Source organism: Eptesicus fuscus, chromosome 6 (assembly GCF_027574615.1).
Source record: "Eptesicus fuscus isolate TK198812 chromosome 6, DD_ASM_mEF_20220401, whole genome shotgun sequence".
Classification (NCBI taxonomy): domain Eukaryota; kingdom Metazoa; phylum Chordata; class Mammalia; order Chiroptera; family Vespertilionidae; genus Eptesicus; species Eptesicus fuscus.
In genome coordinates, this window is record NC_072478.1 from 76,103,201 (window position 1) to 76,125,291 (window position 22,091).

The 22,091-nt window shown below is 51.5% G+C and overlaps 1 protein-coding gene across 1 annotated transcript in view; it reads left to right on the plus strand.

The window, feature by feature from the left end:
* Window positions 1–1,980: 1,980 nt before the first annotated feature.
* The window catches only part of TGFBI (transforming growth factor beta induced), a 33,309-nt gene continuing 13,198 nt past the window's right edge, over window positions 1,981–22,091 (plus strand). Inside the window, exons 1-7 of the mRNA XM_008142028.3 lie at window positions 1,981–2,172; window positions 7,415–7,513; window positions 16,843–16,907; window positions 18,194–18,354; window positions 18,686–18,850; window positions 19,109–19,255; window positions 21,442–21,583. Of these exons, the coding sequence (XP_008140250.1) occupies window positions 2,039–2,172; window positions 7,415–7,513; window positions 16,843–16,907; window positions 18,194–18,354; window positions 18,686–18,850; window positions 19,109–19,255; window positions 21,442–21,583 (913 nt within the window). The 5' untranslated portion in view covers window positions 1,981–2,038. The remainder of the gene's footprint in view (window positions 2,173–7,414; window positions 7,514–16,842; window positions 16,908–18,193; window positions 18,355–18,685; window positions 18,851–19,108; window positions 19,256–21,441; window positions 21,584–22,091) is intronic.

The following is a 22,091-nucleotide window of genomic DNA, read 5'->3' on the forward strand; positions in this document are numbered from 1 at the left end:
CCCCCCCCCCACTCTGATTACCCCTCTCTCTTTCCCATGGTTTCATCCAACTCCTGTCCCTCAGCCAACTCCTTTCCCTCAGCATCCTAACATGTCCAAGCCTCTGTTGGTTCTGTCTTCCTCTAGTTTCCACCCTGGCTCTCCCCTTCCCTTCTCAGACAGACATCTTGAAAGACTCAGCTATACTCTACACTTGCTGTCTCTCCATGGCCCCATAATCTGGCTTCTGCCCACCTGCTCTCCCAGTGCCTCTCGTCTGAGGCACAGCGGATGCTCTTCGGATAGACTTGTGTGCAGCATTGCTGCTAACAGCTCCCTTCTCTGGGGCCCCACACTCCCCATTTCCTCCTGCTCTCCTGTCAGCACTCCTTCACTTCCTCGGTGGCTGCTCGCTGCCACACCTCCTCTCCATCGTCTGTCATCACTCACCTCTTGCTCCACGTGCCCACCCCAAAGAATTTATCCACTCCCACAGTGTCGGCTTCTTACAGGCCAAAGACACTCCCCATCCGATTCTTCACTCCAGATCTCTGGCTGGAGCTCCAGATCCTTATATATATTCAGCTGCCCACGGGACACTCCACCTGGGTGAATCACAAGCACCTCAAACTCAGCGTGTCCAAACCACTTACCCTCCCCTGACAGACCGCACCTGTTCTATGTCCCTTAGTGAAAATGGTACCACCACCTACCAAGATGCCCATGCCAATAGCACCTTAGTTATCCTTGACTCCTCCTCCTCCCCCATACCTATGTGCAGCCTCCAAGTTCTGCTGAGTTTGTTACCCCTAGACACCCCTCAGCTTGTCACTTCTCCTCATGCCCACCTCCATTACCATAGGTCAGACTCTCACATGGTCCTCTCCTAGTCACTGGCCTTCCTGCCTCCAGTCTTGCCTTATTTTATTTTAGCTGATTCTCTCGTGGCCTGCTCCTGACACTGATGGTGTCACTTGCCTGCTTCTCCATCACCTGCAGGACTCTTAGCTTGGGTCTAGGCCCTGCAGCACGGCTTCCCTCTACCCTTGACTCTACCACCCCTGCTTTAGCCAACACCACGACTTGAGTTCCCTGAATGCACGCCTCATTTTGCTTGGCAAGCTCCTGACCCTTCAGGCCTAAGCGCAGGTGTCAAGGCCTGGGGCCTCCTCCAGGCTCCCAAGGCCCACGCTGCCCCTCTCCAGGGCACGTGGTTGGGTGTCCTGCAGATCTCCGGACTGTGAGCTTTTTCAGAAAGAGCGTGGACCCCGTCACTCATCCCTCTTTGTCTCCCCCAGGCTAGCAGAGCCTGGTAACTACCGGGTGGGTGGTCAATCAGTGCTTGGGTGAACCCTCTCTCCCTGTGACTATTTGTTTCCTTGCTCTGCGCTCCTCCAGGGCAGAGATCTTTGCAGCATCCGTCTGGCCGCAGTGCGCACAGATATTTATTGAAAGAGAATGAGTGCACCAAGGTGACGGACCCCACCCTTCTCCAGGGCTTCCAAGACCAGCTTATGGTCTAGCAAAACCTGCCCCACATTCTTTGGGCTTCGTTCCTTATCTTCCAGTTAGCAAGCCTGGGAGAGAGGGGTGCTCCTGGACCGCAGAGGCAAGTCTGCTGGGGGGAGTATTGCGGGGCTCAGTATCGCCTCTCTCCCCACTTGGGGCAATGTTTTGTAGCCTCAAGACCGTGAAGGCTCTTTGAGGTCAGGTCCTGCGGGCTCCAGGAAGGAGGGAGGTGTGCGGAGAGCCTCGGGCACAGCTACCCCTCACTCCAGCCTCTCCTTTCCCAGGACCTGTAGCCTTGGTGCCAGTTAGCAGGGTTGGGGGGGGGGGCAGCAGGGGCGGAGGGAGGGAGGACTGGACGGCCAGGAGAGTGAGCGGAGCCTCACAGCCCTGGCCCGCGGGCAGGGGGCGGGGCGGGGCGGCACCGGGGTTCCCGCCTCCACCCACCCGCCCGGCCTCCCGCCCCCCCCTCGCCGCCCGCTTATTAGCCGGACCCGACGGAGGCGCTCTCACCGCCCGGCCAGCAAGCACTCCTCCTCCGTCCTCTCGCTCCATGGCGCTCCTCCTGCGGCTGCTGCCCCTCGCCCTGGCGCTGGCCCTGGGTCCCGCCGCCACGCAGGCGGGCCCTGCCAAGTCGCCCTACCAGCTGGTGCTGCAGCACAGCCGGCTCCGGGGCCGGCAGCACGGGTAAGCCGCCGCCCGCTGGGGTGGCAGGGACGGGCTGGGGACGCGGGACAAAGCCATCAGCGTGGGGCGCTCCCTCTGAGGCACCGGCCCTGCGTGAGGTGGGGAGAGGGAGGGGACGGCGGAGGGAAAGCCCAGCCGAGGAAGCGGGTGGAAGAGCGGACCAGCGACCCCAGACCCAGGCAAGAGCATGAGACGCCCAACCCTGGCTTTTAGCTTCTGCTCCCAGCAAACAGGAGAAAAGTGGGAGGTTGGCCAGGGCAAAGCGTGTACCCAGCAGTGCACATATTCCCGTCCAGTCAGGTCCTTGGCCAGCACCTCCACAGGTGACACTGGGGCCACACAGGCTGGTGGCATCCACGTCCCCCAGGTTCCTGCTCACCTGGCCGGGCCCTGTGCCCACCACCTGGCACCTGACAGCGCTCTCTGGGCACTGCTAGGGCAGTAAAGGCAGTGTGGCATCTCCTCCCCTGCCAGACGAGCAGGAGAATTCCATGGCCTCACACACATTGTACAGATGGGGAAACTGAGCCCAGAGGGGGACACCACTTTCCCATGGTCCTGCAGTATAAACTAGAACCAGGATTGGAATCTCTCTTAAAATAATAGCTAAGTTCGCAAATTTGGGACGTTGTCATTGCAGGTATTCCTTAGGGGCATAGCTGCATAAGAAGACATTGTTTTAAGAAGGCAAACTCAGGCAGAGGGTCTGACCTGGTAAAGACTTCGGCAAACCCAGGCAGAGGTGGGCAATATTCCCAAATCAGGCCATCCAGCTCACACATGGGGCTTTGCCGCACCTTCCAGCCTGCCTGGTTGCACCAACTCCTTTTCCACAGCTCGGTAAACTATGTGTGGATAGAGTCGTTGTGTTGTGTAGCGGCCCACATGGCCCTGGGTCCAGACATTCGCACCCAGGTAGTGACCAGACCGCCATGTGAAGTGACGAGGGGATCTGTAGTCAGATCTAAACTCACTGCTGGGGGCGATTAGAGCTGACTTCCTAGGACTTTGCAAAGCCTTGGCTCCCACCCAGGACTGCTCTGGGCTGGGTGTCATTCCCTTGTTACCTCTGCCTGTGGCCTTAGGCACTTACTTTCAGGCGCCCAGGGCTGCAGGGAGGGAGGCTGCTGGGAGGGAGTCTGGCCACTCTGCTGAGTGAAATCAAGCCAGGCCATGCCACAGACTCAGTACCCTCGCAGAAAGAGGAGAGCACCAGGGTGGCCTGGGGTCTTTCGGGAAGGGGCAGAAGCACCTTTGACTTAGGCTGGTACAAAAGGATGAGGGGACAGGTCAGAAAGATGAAGGGGACGTAAGCCATAAAAGTCAAAAGGTGAGCAACTGGCATTTTCATTGTCTCTGCCCAGCTCACCTGTGTCCCTCTGCCTTTCTTGCAAATGAAGGGTGCTGTAGTATCTGCCTGGGAGGTTTGTGTTCCTCTGTGTCTTAGCCACTAAGGAGAAGACCCCTATAATATACCCTGTGGCACTGTCCCCTAGAATGGTGTCTCTGCACACCACAGCGAAACTTCCCCAAAGGTGTTGATGGAGTTCCACCAAGAGCCATCTGCATTGCAAACCTCCTTCCCTTCAGAGTACAGAAGAGACACTAACCAGCCAGAAAACAGGGTATCTTTTTAAATGCAAATGCTCTTTATTATGAATTTCAGATATTAGATGAATTTCCTCTTCGCCTCTCCACCCCAAATACCCCTTTAGGCTAATCCTGGGTGTTTTGTTGTTGTTGAGTGGACTGGAGGGAAGCGGGGGGGGGGGGGGGGGGGGGGGGGGGGGGGGAGAGAGAGAGATTGATCAGATTGCCTCCCGCATATGCCATGATGGGGATTGAACCCACAACTTGGGTATGTGCCCTGACTGGGAATCGTACCTGCCACCTTTCAGTGTATGGGACACTGCTCCAACTAACTAAGCCACCCAGCCAGGGCCAAGCTAATCCTCTTGATTAGCCTCTTGCTGTGCAGTTGGAAAGGCCTGTAGTGATCTGTGATGGGCAGAATGGTCTAAGAAGGCACATGAACACCCCCTCCTCCAGTGAAGTCTGGATGCACAGGCAGGTACTGTGACAAGATGGTTGCAGGTGCAATTGCCTTTACTCTGATCTAACTGTCCCTGAAAATACCACAGGCTGCCTGCCTGGCCCATGGGTGTGGCACCCTCTATGAAATGGATAACATTTATTCAAAGTGAAAAGGGAAGAAAAATCTCTTTGCTATCTTAAGGAACTACAGTGTGCTCCAAGATGTGAAAGAAAAAAATAATGAGGGTGCCTTGCTGGTGTACTGCCCTGTATTACCCGTCACCAGTATTACACCTTCTGATGATGTCCCATTTTACAGATGGAGAGACTGCAGCTTAGTGAGATGGAATGACTTAGTCCAAACACAGAAAGCTGTTGGGAGAGTGGTGACTATGACGTGGTCTCTTTACTCCCAGCTGTATCTGTGTTGCTATAGGGAAGAAAAAATTACTGAAAGAGAAGTAAAAATGCAATCATACTTCCCAATATCACCAACCAAAACGGGACTGAATTTCCTGAGGCACTGATTTTAAGTCCAAGTTGAACAGCAGAGCTGCTGTGCTTGAGGCTGAAGGTCCAGAAGTGGCTTGCCCATTTTAGTTAAACTTCAGCATCAATTCCCTATGTGCACAGCCCACCCCTCTCACCCTGATGTGGGGGGAAGATGGAGTCACAGCAACCCCCAGCCTCTGCTCCTGTCTCAAAAGGCAGCGGCGGTGGAAACTCACTCAGAGGAATGTTAGAGCCACATCCACAAGAGACTCAATGAAGATTTGCCAAACGCCTACGGAAAGTTGCAGGGAATTCGACAGTAATTGTTTCCTGCTTGGTCAGATAGAAGAACTTCTGAGTTCGTACACCTAGGGCTGGAGGGTGGCCAGCAGGCGCGCTCCTGGGGTGATGTGGGGACTGCTGTAACCTGTGAGGCCCAGACAGCAAGCAGAAGCAGGGTGGCTTCTTGTTAAAATGCTCTGGGAGCTGCGGGCATTTGGCCAAAACAGCTAGGCCTAAGGGGACATGGGCTCTCCTCCCTGCAAGCCTGTGGTTTCCTCTCCAGCCTTATCTTCCCTGGCCCTCAGGTTCTGACATTCACTCAGTAATATTTACGGTGCCTCCTTGGCTTACTCACCTTTGCCTCCTGAACCACAACCTGGACAAGAGGTGACAGCCGCCTGGGTGGAGAAATAAAGGGCCAGCCTGCTCTGTGGCCCAGTAACCGGCAGTGGGTATTTGAGAACTGACCATGTTCTCATCAATGACTTCCTAAAAAATACCGTGCATGTCCAATGATGCCTATTGGTTGCATTTTAAAGTAACAGAGGAATTGATATGAAAGAATGATACCTGACCTTCTGTGGGCACAGAGGTTATGGGAAAGCCCGCAGCCTCTTTGCTTTGCTTTCCTCTGACTGGTGATTCAGCCAGATGAACTGCCTGCCTCCGGCTCAGGGAGACCCCCCTCCCAGTGGCCACCACATCTACCTCTTTGCCCAGGAGCCTAATGAAGGCCCTGCTACCACATGGCCTGCGCATGGTTTGGGTCAGGACTTGAGATGCTAGAATAAAATACACAAAACCAGAACCCTGTCGCTCTGGGAAAGAAGGCTTCTCAGCAGAACCCAAGGGCATTTGCACATGACTTCTCCTCAGAGTTTCCGAGGATCCTTCTGAACTGGGTGGCCCTGGGAGCAGTACAGTCAAACTTGGTTCTTGGATGTTTCCCATCTCGAACAATTCTGTTTTCCACCAAGTTGTTCACAGACAAAAAATGCTTCTGTTGTCAACCAAAACTTCAGTTTTCCACCTGACAGCCCTTTCATGCTGATACCTCAGCATGACAAAAAGTGTCTCTCAGGCAACAAAGGAGAGAATGCTTTTGTTGCTGGTGAAATGGGTGATTAGCACAATTTTAAAACAGAAAGAGGCCATCAAGAGTGCTAATGTTGCTAAGGGTGTGAGAGTGCTCACAAAACAACAATCACAGGCAATTGAAGAGGTAGAAAAACTTGTTGCTTGGATAAATGAAAATCAGTTATAGCATTTCTGAGGCAGAAAAATTCCTTTAAGGCTAGTAGGGGATGGTTCAATAAATTAAACAGTAGGCATGTATATGAGAAAGGTTAAAACGGAATCACTTGAAGGTCAATTTACATTATTTCTAATGGGAAAAAAATGATTCCGTTTTCGAACAAATCGCTTCACAAACAGCCTTTTGGAACAAATTAAGTTCGAGAAACAAGGTTCCACTGTATTTTCATTCTGTTCATTCAAGTTCATTCCAAGCTGCTCTCTCACCCTGGCCTGGCGCTAGGCTCCATCTAGAACATAAAAGAAAGAATGAGGCAGAGCTCCTGCCCTTAAGGCTCTTTGAAGGTAGTGCAAGAGAGGAGACATACACAAGCTGCTCAGTTGTAGGAGTCTGCTTGGTGCCCAGGGTCAAACAAGGGCTGTATCTTCTCCACATCTAGAATGTTCCAGGTCAGAGTTAGAAGAAGAGTGTCACCTGGGACGCCGGAAGAAGGCTTTCTGGGGGAAGTCAGACTGGAGCTGGGGCCTAAGTATGAATGACAGAGTTCAGCGGGAGAGCGTCTCTTGCCAAGGTCGCGACAGCAGCCAACTGTGCCCTCTAGTTTCCAGGGTGGCACTTGGTTAGGTTGTGTTTGGGAACCAGGCGGCTGGCCTAGGGACACAGAGGATGTGTGTGGAGCTGCCTGGGAGGTGCAGGGACCTGGCCCAGGCCGCCGGTCACTGGGACGACAGGTTAGAGCACAGGTCAGTGTGGGTGGAGATGCAGAGATAGGCGGGGGGCTTCTCAGGACGTGGCTTTATTTACTTAGCAAACCCACAGCTTTTAGCCAGTTATCTCAATTGGTAACATGCAATCTAAAAACATTTAAGATGCTTTTACTTCCATGTACCCAATGTCCATGTCAAAGAAAGATACTTACACGAGCAAGTTATGTCCATGTGTGATTTACTCTGGCAATTTTTAATCTGGAGGGAAACTTCTAGGAAGCTGATGGAAATCTAGGTCAGGAGGATCCACGTCTGCCCCAAGCCACCGTCGGGTACCAAGACTGAAATGACTGTATCTTCTCCACATCTAGAAGGTTCAAATGAGCCAGGAGGGCCCACGGGGTGGGAAGGACACGGCGGCGGGGTGGACATGCTGACCGTCTTGCTAACGCTGCTGCTGCTTTCTTTGCAGCCCCAACGTGTGTGCTGTGCAGAAGCTCATCGGCACCAACAAAAAGTACTTCACCAACTGCAAGCAGTGGTACCAGAGGAAAATCTGTGGCAAATCAACGTGAGTATCTGTGACCTCCCAAGACCACCAGCCACCAAGGAGGCTGGGCTCCGTGTCCGCCAGCTGCAGGTCCCCTCAGACCTGGGCCAGCCTTCTGAAAGGTCAGGCTGCCTGGGGAGCCTGGAAGATGCGTGTGCAAACGTGTCAGGGAGCCATGTGCTTGGGAGTGGCAGTTTTAGTAAGCTGGCCAGTTTTGTTTGGCATTTTTAAGGCTCCTGACAAGACTTGGATACATTTTTCAGGGCTGATCTGAGATTATAAGAAGCATGTATGTGTGTGCGTGTGAGTTTTTTAATCCTCACTAAATGATACAAATATTATCGTTATGGAGATGCCACCAGCCTGTGGTGGATTTATGTACCACTCCTGCTCTGAGGTAAACACCCCAGAAAGACTTAAAGTGCCTAGAAATATGCAATTATGAGTCCGCATAGCATCTTAAGAATATAGGCTCAGACTCCCTAATTCAAACCCTGGCTTTGCCGCTTCCCTGTTTCCAAGTTGCTTTACCTTGGAGCCCTCAGTTACCTCATCTGTGAAATGGAAATAACAATAGGAAGACCATATGGGATTACAGGAGGATTGAATGAAATAATGCACGTGAGACGCTACCTGCTATTCTTATTACCCCTAGAACTTGCAAATCTAGGCCACACAAACAGAAGTGAGAGTGCCAGTGGGGTGTGGACCGATGTGGTTACAGCGGGGCTTGTTGGTGCCTCTGTCAGCATGCAGGGAGGCGCATGCACTCAGCCACCTGCTGCCTGGTGGGAACGGGGCGGCGTGCATGTTCTAACAGAATTTCGTGGAAACCTAATCTGTGTTGGCGCCGACTGTCAACAGATCTCAAAGCTGGCTCTCTCCTGCAGACAGGAAGATGTGCTGTGTGAAACCTCCTGAGCCACTTGGGAGGGCCTGACCCTCCTCTTGTCTCATAAGAGAAGGATTATGAGATTCTAAGCTACTATCTTGAACACCTTCCCATGTTTGGGTTTTTTTAAGTATTGTTTGTGACATTGCTTTTGAGCAGATATCTCCTTCAGTTTCATAGCCAACTGAAGGAAGGGAAAATGCTCTTCCTTTAAAATGGAAATGAATATCCCAACTGTGATCCTAATTATGTTAGTCCATCCTAGTATGAATCAAGGGTGTTAGGGGAGAAGCCAGCAGCCCCCTGGGAGCCTATCAAGGGCAGGTCCGGGACAGCGGGTTCCCACCTGACCAAGCCCAGCTTCAAAGCTGAGGGTTGAGTGAGCTAAGAGGACACACCTTCGGGGTTCAGTGAACAAACACCCAGGGATAATTCTTCTGCTATGGACAAAAGAGATTATGCAAATGATGGACCACACATCCTTTCATGGTGCTCAAGTTAAAAAAAAAAAAAAAAAAGAAAGAAAACCTTTAGTACTCTGATTTTTCCCATGTGCGTACTTATCTGCTTAAATAAACAGTTAATTACTCAACACCAAGCCAAGCCCCATATAATTGCTTCTTGGAAGGTGACCAGAGCATCTGTACCAAGCACACAGCTCTTCTGCACGTCAGAGTCTGGGCTTCAATGAGCTCTGCCTTTGTGTCAGTACCAGATTCCCTAAAAATGGAAATGTGATGTCAAGCTGGCAGCAGGGTGGCATCGGCCCTGGTATTTCAGGCGGCCCTGTGTTGAGGCATTTGCCTGAATAGTTAACAGCAGACTGATAATGTTACCCGGCAGTTCCCAGGCTGACACTGCTGTTGATGGTGAGTTGCCTTGGCTTACTGGCCCTTGTACCTGCGCCCTTCACCTGTGTGCCAGGACAAGGCACAGGCGGCACAGTGGTGTGCTGGCCAGTGTCCTGATGACCCAGTCTTCCCCTCTGGGCATGTTAGGCTTTGAGTGTGGCCACGTGATGGTGCAATCACCTCACAGCAGTGAGGGCAGGGCATCCCGGGCACTGGGAAAGGGAATAGGTGGGTAGCGTGTGAGTGCAGAAAACAAGGTATACAGTGGAGTCAAGCAGAGCCCAGTGCCAGGCCCAGCCATCAGCCTGGCCTTACAAAGCCAGAGGGGACAATATGTACTTTCAACTTTTCAGTGTGGCCTTTGCTTCAGGCAGCTTCAAAAGAGGAAATGGGGATAGAAAAACATGAGTTGATATAAAACTTCATGGTCTGGGGCAAGAGGGTCCCTTCCTGGAACACTATGTGCATGTCAGGAAGGTGGAGCTGAGTTGGGAGAGGTCCAGAGAACCCAGGGAGGGACAGAAGAAGCAGCTGAACTTATCTCCGTTGTCCCCAAGAGAGCTGAGAAAGATCAGCCTCACCATTCGCTGGTGTGCCCAGGACCGAGGCCCAGGTCAGAGCTGCCATCTGATCCCCAGGAATTAAGTGCCAGGAGTGATCAGGAAGGGAGGGGGAGAGAGCTGTGCTGGCTGGAATTGATGTCATCCTGGTGAAAATGGGTCCCTAAGCACATTTATGTGGGTGAGGACCAGACTGGTAAATGGGGAGTAGGGGGGTGGTTGGACAGAGGCCTGTCTCAGTGGGGGGCAAATTTGGGCAGTGGGAACTTTCTCAGCAAGACCCCAGGGAGGAGGCTGGAGCAAGAAGTGTATATTGGGGTGAAAGGGTGCAAAGTATCATAGGGAAGGAGACAGCACAGGTCACCAAGAGGCCCAAGACTAAGGAGAACTTAAACTTGAAAGCAGACAAGTGACACCAAGCGCAGGGGTGGGGAGGGGAGGGTGTGGGGAGTTTGTGAAGACTTTGTAGTGTCAGGTCACACAGAGACCCATGGAACCTGGAGCCACCTCCATGGAGGGAGGGAGGGCACTGGCCACACTTAGCACGCCTCTCAGGGGATATGACTTCATTCCCAGACAATAACTTTTTCTGCATTTCCTAAAAGAGAAGAACCAGAGTCTTTGGTGCTATTTGTCAAGCCAGCAGATGGATTTTATTACAGGAAGCGGTTACCAGTGGGCCTCTATTTAGTAACTTGAGTGAATTTTATTACTTGGAAATTTAAGTTAGCTTTTATTTCAGACCCTAAAGAGCACCAGAGTAATACAATAGCTAACCAGACAAAGAGAGTTATGAGGGAGACGGCATCCCACTCTGATTTTAGGCTCCAGTCTGATCAGCAACCATAAAATTTTTACATGCAGCAGCTTGAGCGGTGGTGCAGGAAATTGTGGTCAGGAAGCCTCCCTGCCTCTCAACAGGACTCCTTTGTGCAAACCCCGGTGAGAGGGAGGCCTAGTTAGCAGCCAAGTCGGAGTTGACATCATGAGACTGTACTAGTCATTGCAGGAGCTCAGACATCATAAACGTGGCACCGGGAGGCCAGTGGGAGCTGGCAGGTTGGAGTGGCAGCTGTCTGTTCCAAAAGTCTTGAAGTTGTTTCACAAGCAACACATCTCACGAGCACAAAAGCCCTCCTCCAGAGCCAAGATGAGCTGGCAGGACACCCCCCTCTCTCTAGTAGCAAGCAGTGCTTTGCCCAGGGGCTGAAATATTAATACTTCTACAGTGCTGCATTAAAGCTTAGAGATGTGTCTCTTACAAAGCCAGACAGTGTATGGTTGAGCTTTCATCAGCTGGCAGGGCTATTTCCAGTAGCTCTCATTGTGGTGGGGCAGCCAGAGACATTACAGTGACGCTGAAGAAGAGCCCTCCTTGGCCTCCCTTTCCTGTATCCCACAACCTTGGTCACACGAGGAATAAGAATATGGTGAGAAGCTATCTAGGGAAGCCAGGCTGTCCCCAGACACACACCAGCACCTCCTTTCCTAATTCATATTCCCTGTCCAGCCAGCTGGGACCCATGGGAAATCTGCTCCAAAATAGCTGAGATTTGTTGTACACCCAACACCGAGGGTTGTCGTACACCAAACACCTCTGTTTGGCAGGGCTTCCTGGAGGTTCTATCCCATTTTGCAAACTCCTAGGAGGCAGCTTAGCTGACATGGAATTTTGTTCTGTTGAGTATTTTTGTGGATCCATACACCATCTGGGGAATGGCCCTGTGGTGGGCAGAATAATGACCCCCTACAGATGTCCTCATCCTAATCTCTGAACCTGTGAACATGTTCCCTTACAAGGAAAAAGAAACTTTGTAGATATGGTTAAATTAAGGGTCTTGAGAGGGGGAGATTATCCAGGATTATCAGATGAGTCCAAGGGTCCTTACAGGAGGGAGGCAGGAGGGTCAGAGTTAGAGAAGAACATGTGACAATGCAAACTGAAGTTGGAGTGATGCAGCCACAAGCCAAGAAATGCAGGTAGCCTCTAGAAGCTGGAAAAGATAAGGAATGGATAAGGCCAATTTCTGACTTTAACATCCAGAGCTGTAAGATAATAAATGTGTGTTTTTATAAGCTACTAAAATTGTGATAATTTGTTACAGCAACAATGAGAAAATAATACAGGCCCTAACTATTGAGTCATATAGATGTGTTACGAGAGATTTATTACAATGTGATTGATCAGCGGTCTCTTGTAGGACTCAATGAAGTTATTAATCTAATTTCAATTTTAAAGTGTATACCTGGAGATTTTTTTAGAAGAAGCTCAACAACTGAGCACTTAGTACATATCAGGACTCTGTTAAGTGACTTTCCTATGTAAGCTCATTCAGTTCTCACAATTGCCCTGTCAGATCAGTATTGGGAGACAGGCTCAGAAAGCCTAAGGAGCCTCTCAAAGTTACCTGCTCGTAAGTGGGGAGGTCTGCTACTCTACTTTCCTGCCCCAGGGACAATCAAGGCTAGTGGTTAATGTCAGTGGTCCACAAGTGAGCAGCCCTAAAGGGCCTGGGTGAACTGCCCCAGATTTCTCTCTACAGCCCCACAACCTGTGGCTTTGGGCCCCAGGGAGAAGGCCTTCTCAGGGTGAGCAGAGGCCATTTGGCCCAGAGTCACCAACCTTCTCCTGGTTGCTCACTCCTAGTCTGGTATCATTCCGATCTCCTGCTACGGGGGGCCTCCCCAACATCCCTGGTGAGATGATGAAGGGCATGGGAAATGAGGAGACACGGTCACCATCCAGAAGCCCCAAAATGGCCTCACAAAACACATAGATTCCCACAAGAAAACAACTACATTTTCTGAAGACAGTCTCATCACTAACCAAGCTATACCCTGGTGAATGGGGTAGTGGTGAGGTCTTTGGGGATGGACCTCAGGTTAAAACAAGCCCTTTTTCACCAGCGGGCTCAACATTTTTATTTTTTCCTGGGAGGCTCAAGCAAGCTCGGCTGAGTTTCCCAGGCCAGCAGTGCAGAAGTACACCACTCCCGGCAGCCCGGCTGCGGGGCATGTTGGATGTCTAGACAATGTTGGTCTGTGTTTGCTCTGGGATTCCTCTTGGAAATCATGACACACTGAATGGTTTACCTTCTGTCACAGGAAACCGGCTCTCAGGCTCCGTTCCTTGCTCCACCTACATCCAGGGGCTAGTCCATCTCTAGAGTATTTACAGCCACGGCAGAGAGCCAAAAGCATGAAGCATACTTGGGAGAGAGTGATTGTTTTAACTTATTACATTAACTTCTCGGAAGATTATTTAGGGAGAAAAACACCAATAATTCTTTCGTAATCCAATCACGAGTAAACATTTTGGAGGGGGCTGAAGGAGAGCTTCCCACGCATCTCTGTTCTTAGACCTTGGATTTACACTACGTTTTTACCCTCCCCAATTGCCCTTTTAAATCAGACACCTTCCCTCACTTTCTTCCTCAAATTTGTTCTTCTGACCAGAGAAGCTAGAACAAAAAAAATTAGTGTCTCCTGCCTTTTCTGACCTAAGGTTTTTACTTATTGGACTGTCAGGCCAAGGAAAGCGAGGAGCCTTTAATTAGAACAGCTTTTGCTGATGAGGTTCAATTCAAAGACCAACAAATTGGTCCTCTCTACACAGAGAAGCTCATGAACGAGGGAGACATAGATGATGGGGGCTGCCCATGGTCTCTATCCTTTGCTGCCTTCATCCTAAAGAGATGGCATCAGGCCCATGTCCCTATGGTTGCCCCCAGCCCCATCTCCCCACAGCATGTGTACTCTCTCCAGGGCCAGAAAACAGAGACTGCTTGTCCAGAAAGATTTGGTCAAGATTGTCTCAATGGACCGTCTTCTCAGTCTTTAGTTTCCAGCTGCTCTCTGCTTCTCTGGACCAAGCAGACAGGCTCTGAGGAGAGCTGGTATTGTTGGGACAGCTGGGAGCAGGGAAACTGCCAGCTGTGGCAGATCTCAACCCACAGGGTTGCCAGGCTCAGGCTGAGAGGCACAGCTGACACCTGCTCACCTAGAAAGTGCCTGGATGCCAGACTGGGCAGCAGGAGGGCCGGGGAGGGAGAGGTCAGCAGGGCGAGAGGATTAGGAGAAAGCTTCCTGGTAGAGAACCAGGAAAAAGCCTTCAGCTGGGGGACTGAGCCCTGCTGGGCATAGTGTCCCACCCACACCTGGCTGCTGGGGAACATGGGTGCAGAAAGCCCACCTGGATGGGCACAGTGAGTGATGACAAGGGTTAGCTCTGACCACATTGGAGAGAAACCTGTGTCCTCTTAATGTCAAACTTTCCAAATCAGTCAGCTTTCCCCCAAATATGTGCTTTGTCAAGAGCAATGGGAAAGGAATTGGAAACCCCATTGTGCCTCAGAGTCCTTGCAGCTTTCTGATTCTATCTATGTATCCTTCTGCACACTGAGACTTTTCGGCTTAGATCCGTCCCTCCTCCCCAGCCCCGTTTCTCCTGTCATTCTCACCACTTCCCCCACCCGCACAGACACTTGGCCACAGGAACCAGTTTACACTTGGGCAGTTGGTTTTCTTTTGTCTTCAGTGAATTCCTGATGCAGTCACCTGAGCTGTTGAGCTCTCTTGTGGTTTTTTGGGATGGAACTCAGGTGCTAACACCCTGAAAGAAGAGTCATTGATGAGTCACATGGCTCACCAGGGCCAGGGTGGCTGGGCTCCAAGGCATGGAGTGTGTAGCGCCCATGTATAGAAGGGTCCCAGAAAGAAGGAAGGCTTTGAGGAGAAGACTCGTCCTCCAGTAATGCTTTTCCAACTTCATGGAATGTTGCCCAGGCACTTTTGGAAGAAACTAAACTTTGGGGGGCTTGGCCTAACCCTAACCCTGTACCCCAGAAGAGAACCCTGGTATTTATCACAGAAAGCCGGGGATCCCACGCATGGGTGTCCCCTGGTCCTGTGGGGTCAAGGCTTGGAGCTCTCCCTAGGGTTAGCTGGGAGAAGCTGGCACTCTCCTTCTTTGAAATAGAGTTCCTCTTCCCCCCAGAAATAATCCCATTGACTAGAATTGTGAGTGTGAAATTGTGAGGAACCTTAGAGATCATCTAGTTTAACTTCATCCCATTTTATAGATCAGGAAACTGAGACTGAGAGAGAATGGACTTTCAGTGTCATCTTGCTAGTTACTGATGGATCACACAACAAGTCTTCTAATTCTTGTACTTATTCTGTGACACCACACTGTCTTTGAGAGGTTGAGTAGTCATCAAATTTTACTTTAGGTTTTTTTGTTTGTTTTTTTTTCAATTTTTTTATTAAGGTATATATGTGTACATATCTTACCATTGCCACCCCCCCACCCCACTGCCCTCACCCCCCAGAGTTTTGCATCCATTGGTTATGCTTATATGCATGCATACAAGTCCTTTGATTGATCACTTATCTCCCCCACCTCTCCCTAACATTGTGGGTCAGCCAAGCTGAGTCCTGAGACCACCAACCTGGTTAGCCTTGTAAGTGTAGGGATGACAGATTAGAGAGGAACAGGATGGGAGGAGGGCCAGAGAAAAGGGGGAGGAGAAAGGCAGAAAGATGGAGAGAACAGGACAAAGAAGAATGTGCATGGCTCGTCACCTCAGCCATACCCTGAGGGGTGGCGGGGGGGCATTTCTGGCCAATGACGCCTGTAGCTCCCCAGCAGCCGGAGAATCCTAGCCAGCCCGTCTCTGAAACACCACCTTGGATAACAGATGAACATGACTCACCAGGGCTTCCCTGAGGTGACTCCGGTGGATTAATCAGAGCAGAATGTATGGGCTCTTTGAAAGCACCCGCCCCCACTGCAAGCCCTGTTTCTTTCCGATCTGCCTGCTTCTCTTCTGGTGATGTCATAAAACAGCCCCTGAGAGAACGGTGAGCTGTTCTGTGGAAAATCCAGTCTGAGACCTCTACTGTCTCCAGGGGATGGGCAGGACATGGCTGTTTGCCTCTAGTTCCAGGCTGCCGGGGAGGGGCTGTGCCCACACTGCCAGTGCAGGGGTGGCCTTAGGCAGCACTGGGAGATTTGATGTGAAGCAAGTCTTTCAGGTGTAGGCTTTTAGAACAGCGACTTCCTTGCAATGATATTTGAAATTCTTGGGGCTTCCCCAGAATACCAGGTTAGCTGAAGCTCTGTTTCAGGCCTCAGGAAGGACGTAAATATTCCAAGATGGACTGGTCTGAGTTAGCACAAGAGAAAGTTTTAAGTTTCTCTGCCAAATGATTTCAACATGTAAAACTGTCTATTGCCAGTCTTGTTCCTCCAGATACAAGGAGACTTGCAAACTGGCAATATTGCTCACCTCCTGGAAGGTTGATTGGATTGTCGAGGGATTAAGGTGGATGGGGAACGCTTTGCTATGTAATCCTTTGCATATTTTCCATTTGAAACCATATAAATGTTTTCCTTGATTAAAATTTGGTTTTTAATTTAAAATTTTTTTTAAAAGCATCTTGATAACAGGAGCTTTGTTTTTACAATTTTTAAAGTTTGATTGTAAAGACTGAGAACAACTTGATCATATACATGCTATCCTTTTGGTTATTAAATGGAGAGCTAGAAGGCCATGAGAGATTTAATCCAATGACCATCACACAAAACACACATAGTTTCCACAGATGAGGAAACTGAGTCCCAGAGATGAGGCGGGGCTGCCTGGAGAGTTCCAGGGCTCTTTCTGCTCTTCCCCGCGGCCTCTCGGGAACTGCCGGGTCCCCGGTATTACATTGGAGATATAAGCTCTTGGTTACATTGGAGATATAAGCTCTTGGTATATTCAGATCTCACTGTTGAATGTGCTGCCACAGTCCCCTGACCATTCCCAGGTGGTGGATTTCTTGGTGCCGTTGGGAATATTCTGCAAAGCCAAGGAGGAGTGACAAGCTCCCTTGCCAATGAAAGGCACAGACATGACAGTTGAACAATTCCTCCGTGAGCAGGATGTTTACCCGCCATTTCCCCTCCTCGTTGGTGGAGGCCATTCTTCCAGGAGAGAGGACTGTTGGCCTGTGAGGAGGAGGGGAGCCCTGCTAATACAGTGTTTGTGTGTCTCATTGCAGAGTCATCAGCTACGAGTGCTGTCCTGGATATGAAAAGGTCCCGGGAGAGAAGGGCTGCCCAGCAGGTGAATAAGCCAGGCCTTGCCTGTTGGTGCAGATGGAGGCAGCAGAGCCTGAGTGGGGGTTGGAGGGATGAGCTGTGTGGACTTTCCCCCCATGTGCTCTCTGGCCTCTAGGCTCCATGAGGGCCAGAAGGTGGAAGCTGAAAACTGAAGTTTCCTACTGTTCCCTCCTGTTTGAGCTGACCCCCTCGACAAGGGGGTGGAACAGACTCCAGTTCTGACCACCTGTCCGTGCTCTTCTCAGGCTCCTGGCCTTGATGGCTGTGGGCTGGGAGTGATTCTAAACACAGCGCTTCTGAGCAGCCCTGCTAGAGAGCAGATGGGATAGGCATGGTTCCCGGCTGGGCTGGGAGCGCCACGTCACCTCCACCTCGCTCTGTGGAAACTTGGCCCATCGGAGTTCTGTAGGGAGGAGAGTGGCAGTCCAGGCGGGCCTACCCACAGTCAACAAAGGTGCCACGAATGGCCACATGAGGCCAAGGACTGCGTGGCACCTGTGAATTTCATCAGAGCCTTCCTTTTAGTTCCATACACACCAGGGATGATACAGAGGAGATTTTTTAAAACTTTGAAATATGTGCTATTTTATTAGAGAACGTGAGACAGATTTAAAAGGAAGGGGACAATTTGGTTGGTGCCAATATCACGAGGGAGGTGTGGTTGGTTGGCATGGTCTGGGCCATGGCGTTCCTGTCCTGAGTGGAAGGACAGGTGGGGAATATGGAATGGAAAAGGAGCAAGGCCTCAGAAGGGCAGCTCAACCTCAAGCCTTAGCTTCACGCCCTGTAAAATGAACATTACGCTCACTGCGAGAGACGAAGGCCCTCCTAAGCTACTTGTAAATACACAGAGTACCTCAAAGACTTGCAAAGTTCTTTCATTCTGGGAACCAGTTTCAACAACTAGATAAATCTGTCAGACTCGTTTGTAATTAGGATATCTATTTCTGGTGTACCAGTACATTCCTGCCTGTATTATCTAAATGTCTGTGAACTAAAGCTTTGCTTTGCTCTGCTGTGGTTAAAATGAGCAAAAATTACCAATTGGTTGAGTTCAAGTAGGGAAGCATTTGACCGAGTTATTGTAAGAATCATGGGACAAGCTTCAGCCCCTCTCGGCGCTCCCCGCTCTACCCCGCCCCCCCCCGCCCCCCGCCCCGCCAACCACCGGTAGGCTGGCTCCAGGCCTGCCACACACTCCTGCAGATGTGTGTCCTCTATGGACAGGGAAGGTGTGGTCAGGTGGGGGTAGCCTCACAGGCCCATCCCTCCTTTCCTCTGCCCCTGCAGCCCTACCACTCTCCAACCTTTACGAGACGCTGGGAGTCGTTGGATCGACCACCACTCAGCTGTACACGGACCGCACAGAGAAACTGAGGCCCGAGATGGAAGGGCCTGGCAGCTTCACCATCTTTGCCCCCAGCAACGAGGCCTGGGCTTCCTTGTCAGCTGTGAGATGACCTCCTCTGCCCAGGGGACTCTTACTGGGGCTGCCTTACTCCCCAGTGGGGCGGGCTGGTGGGCATGAAGGATGAGATTCTGTAGTGATTTCAGGAAACTTTTCTCTTAACCTTCAGACAAAGCCAGGGAACTTGAGCTAACATATACCTCACCAGGTTGCTGCCAACTGGACAGGCAGACCTCAGTGTTCTCTGAGGAGGGGTCCTTGGCAGAATGGAGGCCTGGGTCACTGGGGCTTCAGAGCGTCTTTGCCAGGATAGCAATGACCCATCTCTTGAACATGGGGTCTGCAGCCCCCTAACTGTCACACTGACCTTCTAGGAAGTGCTGGACTCCCTGGTGAGCAATGTCAACATCGAGCTGCTCAACGCCCTTCGCTACCACATGGTGAACAGACGGGTCCTGACAGACGAGCTGAAACACGGCATGGCCCTCACCTCCATGTACCAGAACTCGGACATCCAAATCCACCACTATCCCAATGGGGTAGGGCAGCCCCGTCACACTGACTGCCTTGTGCCCACACTGAGCTCACTCCTGGTCCACACGGGGTCTGGTTTCTGAGGTTTGGTCCCTCAGGTGCCGTAGCTGCAGGTAATCCTCTGCCTCCTGCACCTGCTCTCCCTCGGACCTCTGGTTCCACAGCTTGTGGAACACCATCCTGTGCTGCGTCTTCCCTGCCTGGGGCTTCAAGACTGTGCCTCTGCTGTGTTAACTGCTCATCCTCACTCCTTCTCTGGGCAGATCGTGACCGTCAACTGTGCCCGGCTGCTGAAGGCTGACCACCATGCAACCAACGGCGTGGTGCACCTCATTGACAGGGTCATCTCCACCATCAGCAACAACATCCAGCAGATCATCGAGATCGAGGACACCTTCGAGACCCTTCGGGTGAGGGACTGCCCTGGGAGGAGGCCCAGAGGCAGTGGGAGGAGCCAGGGCATCTCCATGTTCATGGGCATGCAGGGGACATGGAGCAAGTTCTTCTAAACACCATGAACATGGGGAACCTCCTAATTAGATCCAGCTTGGCCACAGGAAACATCATAACTGCCTGCTGTCAATTCCCCCAGCCTGTCTTCTCCTTTGTAAAGCCTTCCTTTCCTTGGCTTCCCCAGGAAGTTCAGTGGTTTGTGGCCACAGCAGGACAGGGTCCTCTGAGCGGCCGGGGCCTGCGCTGTGGGTTCCAGAGGTGGGAGGGTTCTTCCTCCCAGGTGATGGTTCCCACCTGTGGGTCTCGAATAAATGGCCTGTCAGGCTGCATGAACTTCTTGACCACAGGTCCCCACCGTGAGCCCTGCTCCAGCCGTACCCATGTTTCCTTGGAGCCCAGGCCAGCAGGAAGGGGCCATGGAACCCTGTCCTTCCCCACTGCCCAGGAGACATTTGTCTTACAACTGGAGTGGCGAGCGGGCGTTCCTCTTGGCAACGCTGCTCAAAGGAAGTGAACACAGGCTGCCCTGTCAGGGTTTTTGCCCTGATTCAAGGAGAACTTCCTGACCACAATGGACACGGGGTGGGAGTGGGGTGGCTCCTCCCCTGGAGATCTCCAACACAGAGAGAAAACACCCCGGGCCCGGCTGCACTGGGGTGGCCTCAGGAAGTGGCTCTGGAGGGCCCTGCTGTCTAAGCTCTTCCCCTGCTTTCCTTCCAGGTCACTCAGAGGTCAGGAGTCTGCACAGGAATGATGTTCCCACAGAGTGGGAGTCACATTTGGCAGGGGGGGGGACGGGGGGGACACATCTTTTGATTAACATCAGTTGATCCCCACCAAGTAACCTCTTCTTACTGTTTATGTTTGTCAAATATTCCTTCTTTGCTTCTTTCTAACACCCATTTTTCCTTCTGCAAACACATACTTAGTTAAGCACCTGCTACTTCCCAGGCATTGTTCTGTGTGCCAAGGGTAGAGAGGTGAACAAGATACATAGATTTCTGTCCTCAGTGGCATGTATGGCCTTTCTGGGGAGACAGACAAGAAACAAACAAGGTTTCCACAGGTTGTGCGAAGCGTGTGGTCAGTAAGTGGTGAGCAGAGGAGGCTAGTTGGGACTGGATGGTCAGGAAAGGTCTCTCTGGAAGAGGTGACTTTTCAGTTGAGGCCTGAAGGATGAGAACAGCCATTTATCCAAAACGCAGTTCAGACCTGGCCGGTGTGGCTCAGTTGGTTGAGCATCATCCCGTGCACTGAAAGGACACCGGTTGGTTTGATTCCCAATCAGGTCACATGCCCAAGTCGCAGGCTCAATTACCTGATCCCTGGTTGGGGTGCATGCGGGAGGAGGCCAATTGATGTTTCTCTCTCACATTGATGTTTCTTTCCCTCTCCCTCTCTAAAATCAATAAAAACATAAATAAAGAGAGAGGGAAAGAAAATACAACTTCAAAAGCACAGCGGGCAGAGGGGAGGGCAGAAGTAAACAAATAAAGGCAAGCAGGAGGCCAGAGGGGCCAGAGTAAAGACAACTAGGTAACCACAAGGCGAGGGGGCATGGCCAGGACAGCAGGGGCCAGCTCCTTCAAGGCCTTGCAGACCTGGCAAAGGAGTGTAGCTTCATCCTGAGAGCGGTAGGAAGCCATTCTAGCTGCTCTGTAGGTAATGGATGATCTGAACCTTACACTCACGGGGCTCACACAATAATTATTACCAATAACTATTTAATTAAAACATGAGAAGGACAGCAAGCTGTGTAGGTATGTGTAACAGACTCATTTTCATTGGGCGCCGTGGCAGGGTGAGGTGGAGTGGGAGGCGATGTCACATTGACTACTTAGAGGAATGACATTTTAGTTAGGGCCTAAAGAAGGAATAGGGGTCACAGAAAGCAAAGAAGGGAGGGCAGGGCCCAGGCTGGAGGTAGGAAGGGAGAAGGCACACGAAGTAACTGAGACATGGCCAGAGCGGCTGGGGTTCAGGCTGGGCAAGCTCCCCGAGGCCATGGTAGGAAGTGAGCTTTGGTTTGGCCTTCCTTTTCATCTTGGGCTCTGAGGGAGGACTGGTGTGGCTGTGTGTGTCTCTTGTCTACAGATATTCCCCGAGCCTTCAGGGAGCGCCCCATTCCCTCCCTTTCCCACAGGCTGCCGTGGCTGCATCGGGGCTCAACACCCTGCTCGAAGGTGATGGCCAGTTCACACTCTTGGCCCCCACCAATGAGGCCTTCGAGAAGATTCCTGCTGAGACCTTGAACCGGATCCTGGGTGACCCAGGGGCCCTGAGAGGTGAGCACCCTCAGTTCATGTTGTCACCTCCTGGAAGCAGCCACACTGAGCCCAAGGCCTACTCTCATCCAAGATAGACATGCCGTCTGCCATCCCATCTCATTGTTCCCAACCAGCCCTATCTCTGCAGCGGCCAGAGCAGAGCCCTGGCCAGAGGGGCACATATGGAATCTGGCAGCCTTTGCCTAGGGATGCAGTTGGGCTGAGGAGGGAGCATAGCTGGAGGTCCAGGCCAGACTCAGGGAGAGTTAAAGGCCCAAATAATCAAAGTCAGAACAAGGCTGCCAGGTGGGCAGCAACTTGGTGATATCGGGAGGGGGTGGCAGGTCCTGACATCCTTGAAAAGGAATCATCATGCTGACCCTTGAACTCTTCCTGTGTCTGGCCAGGGGTGTCATGGATAATCGAGAATGTTAGTTAAAAGCCAGTAACAGTCGACTCTTGACTCTTCATTGCCAGGTCCTTCCTCACCTTCTCAGTGAGCTCTATGTTAGGGGGTGTATTAATT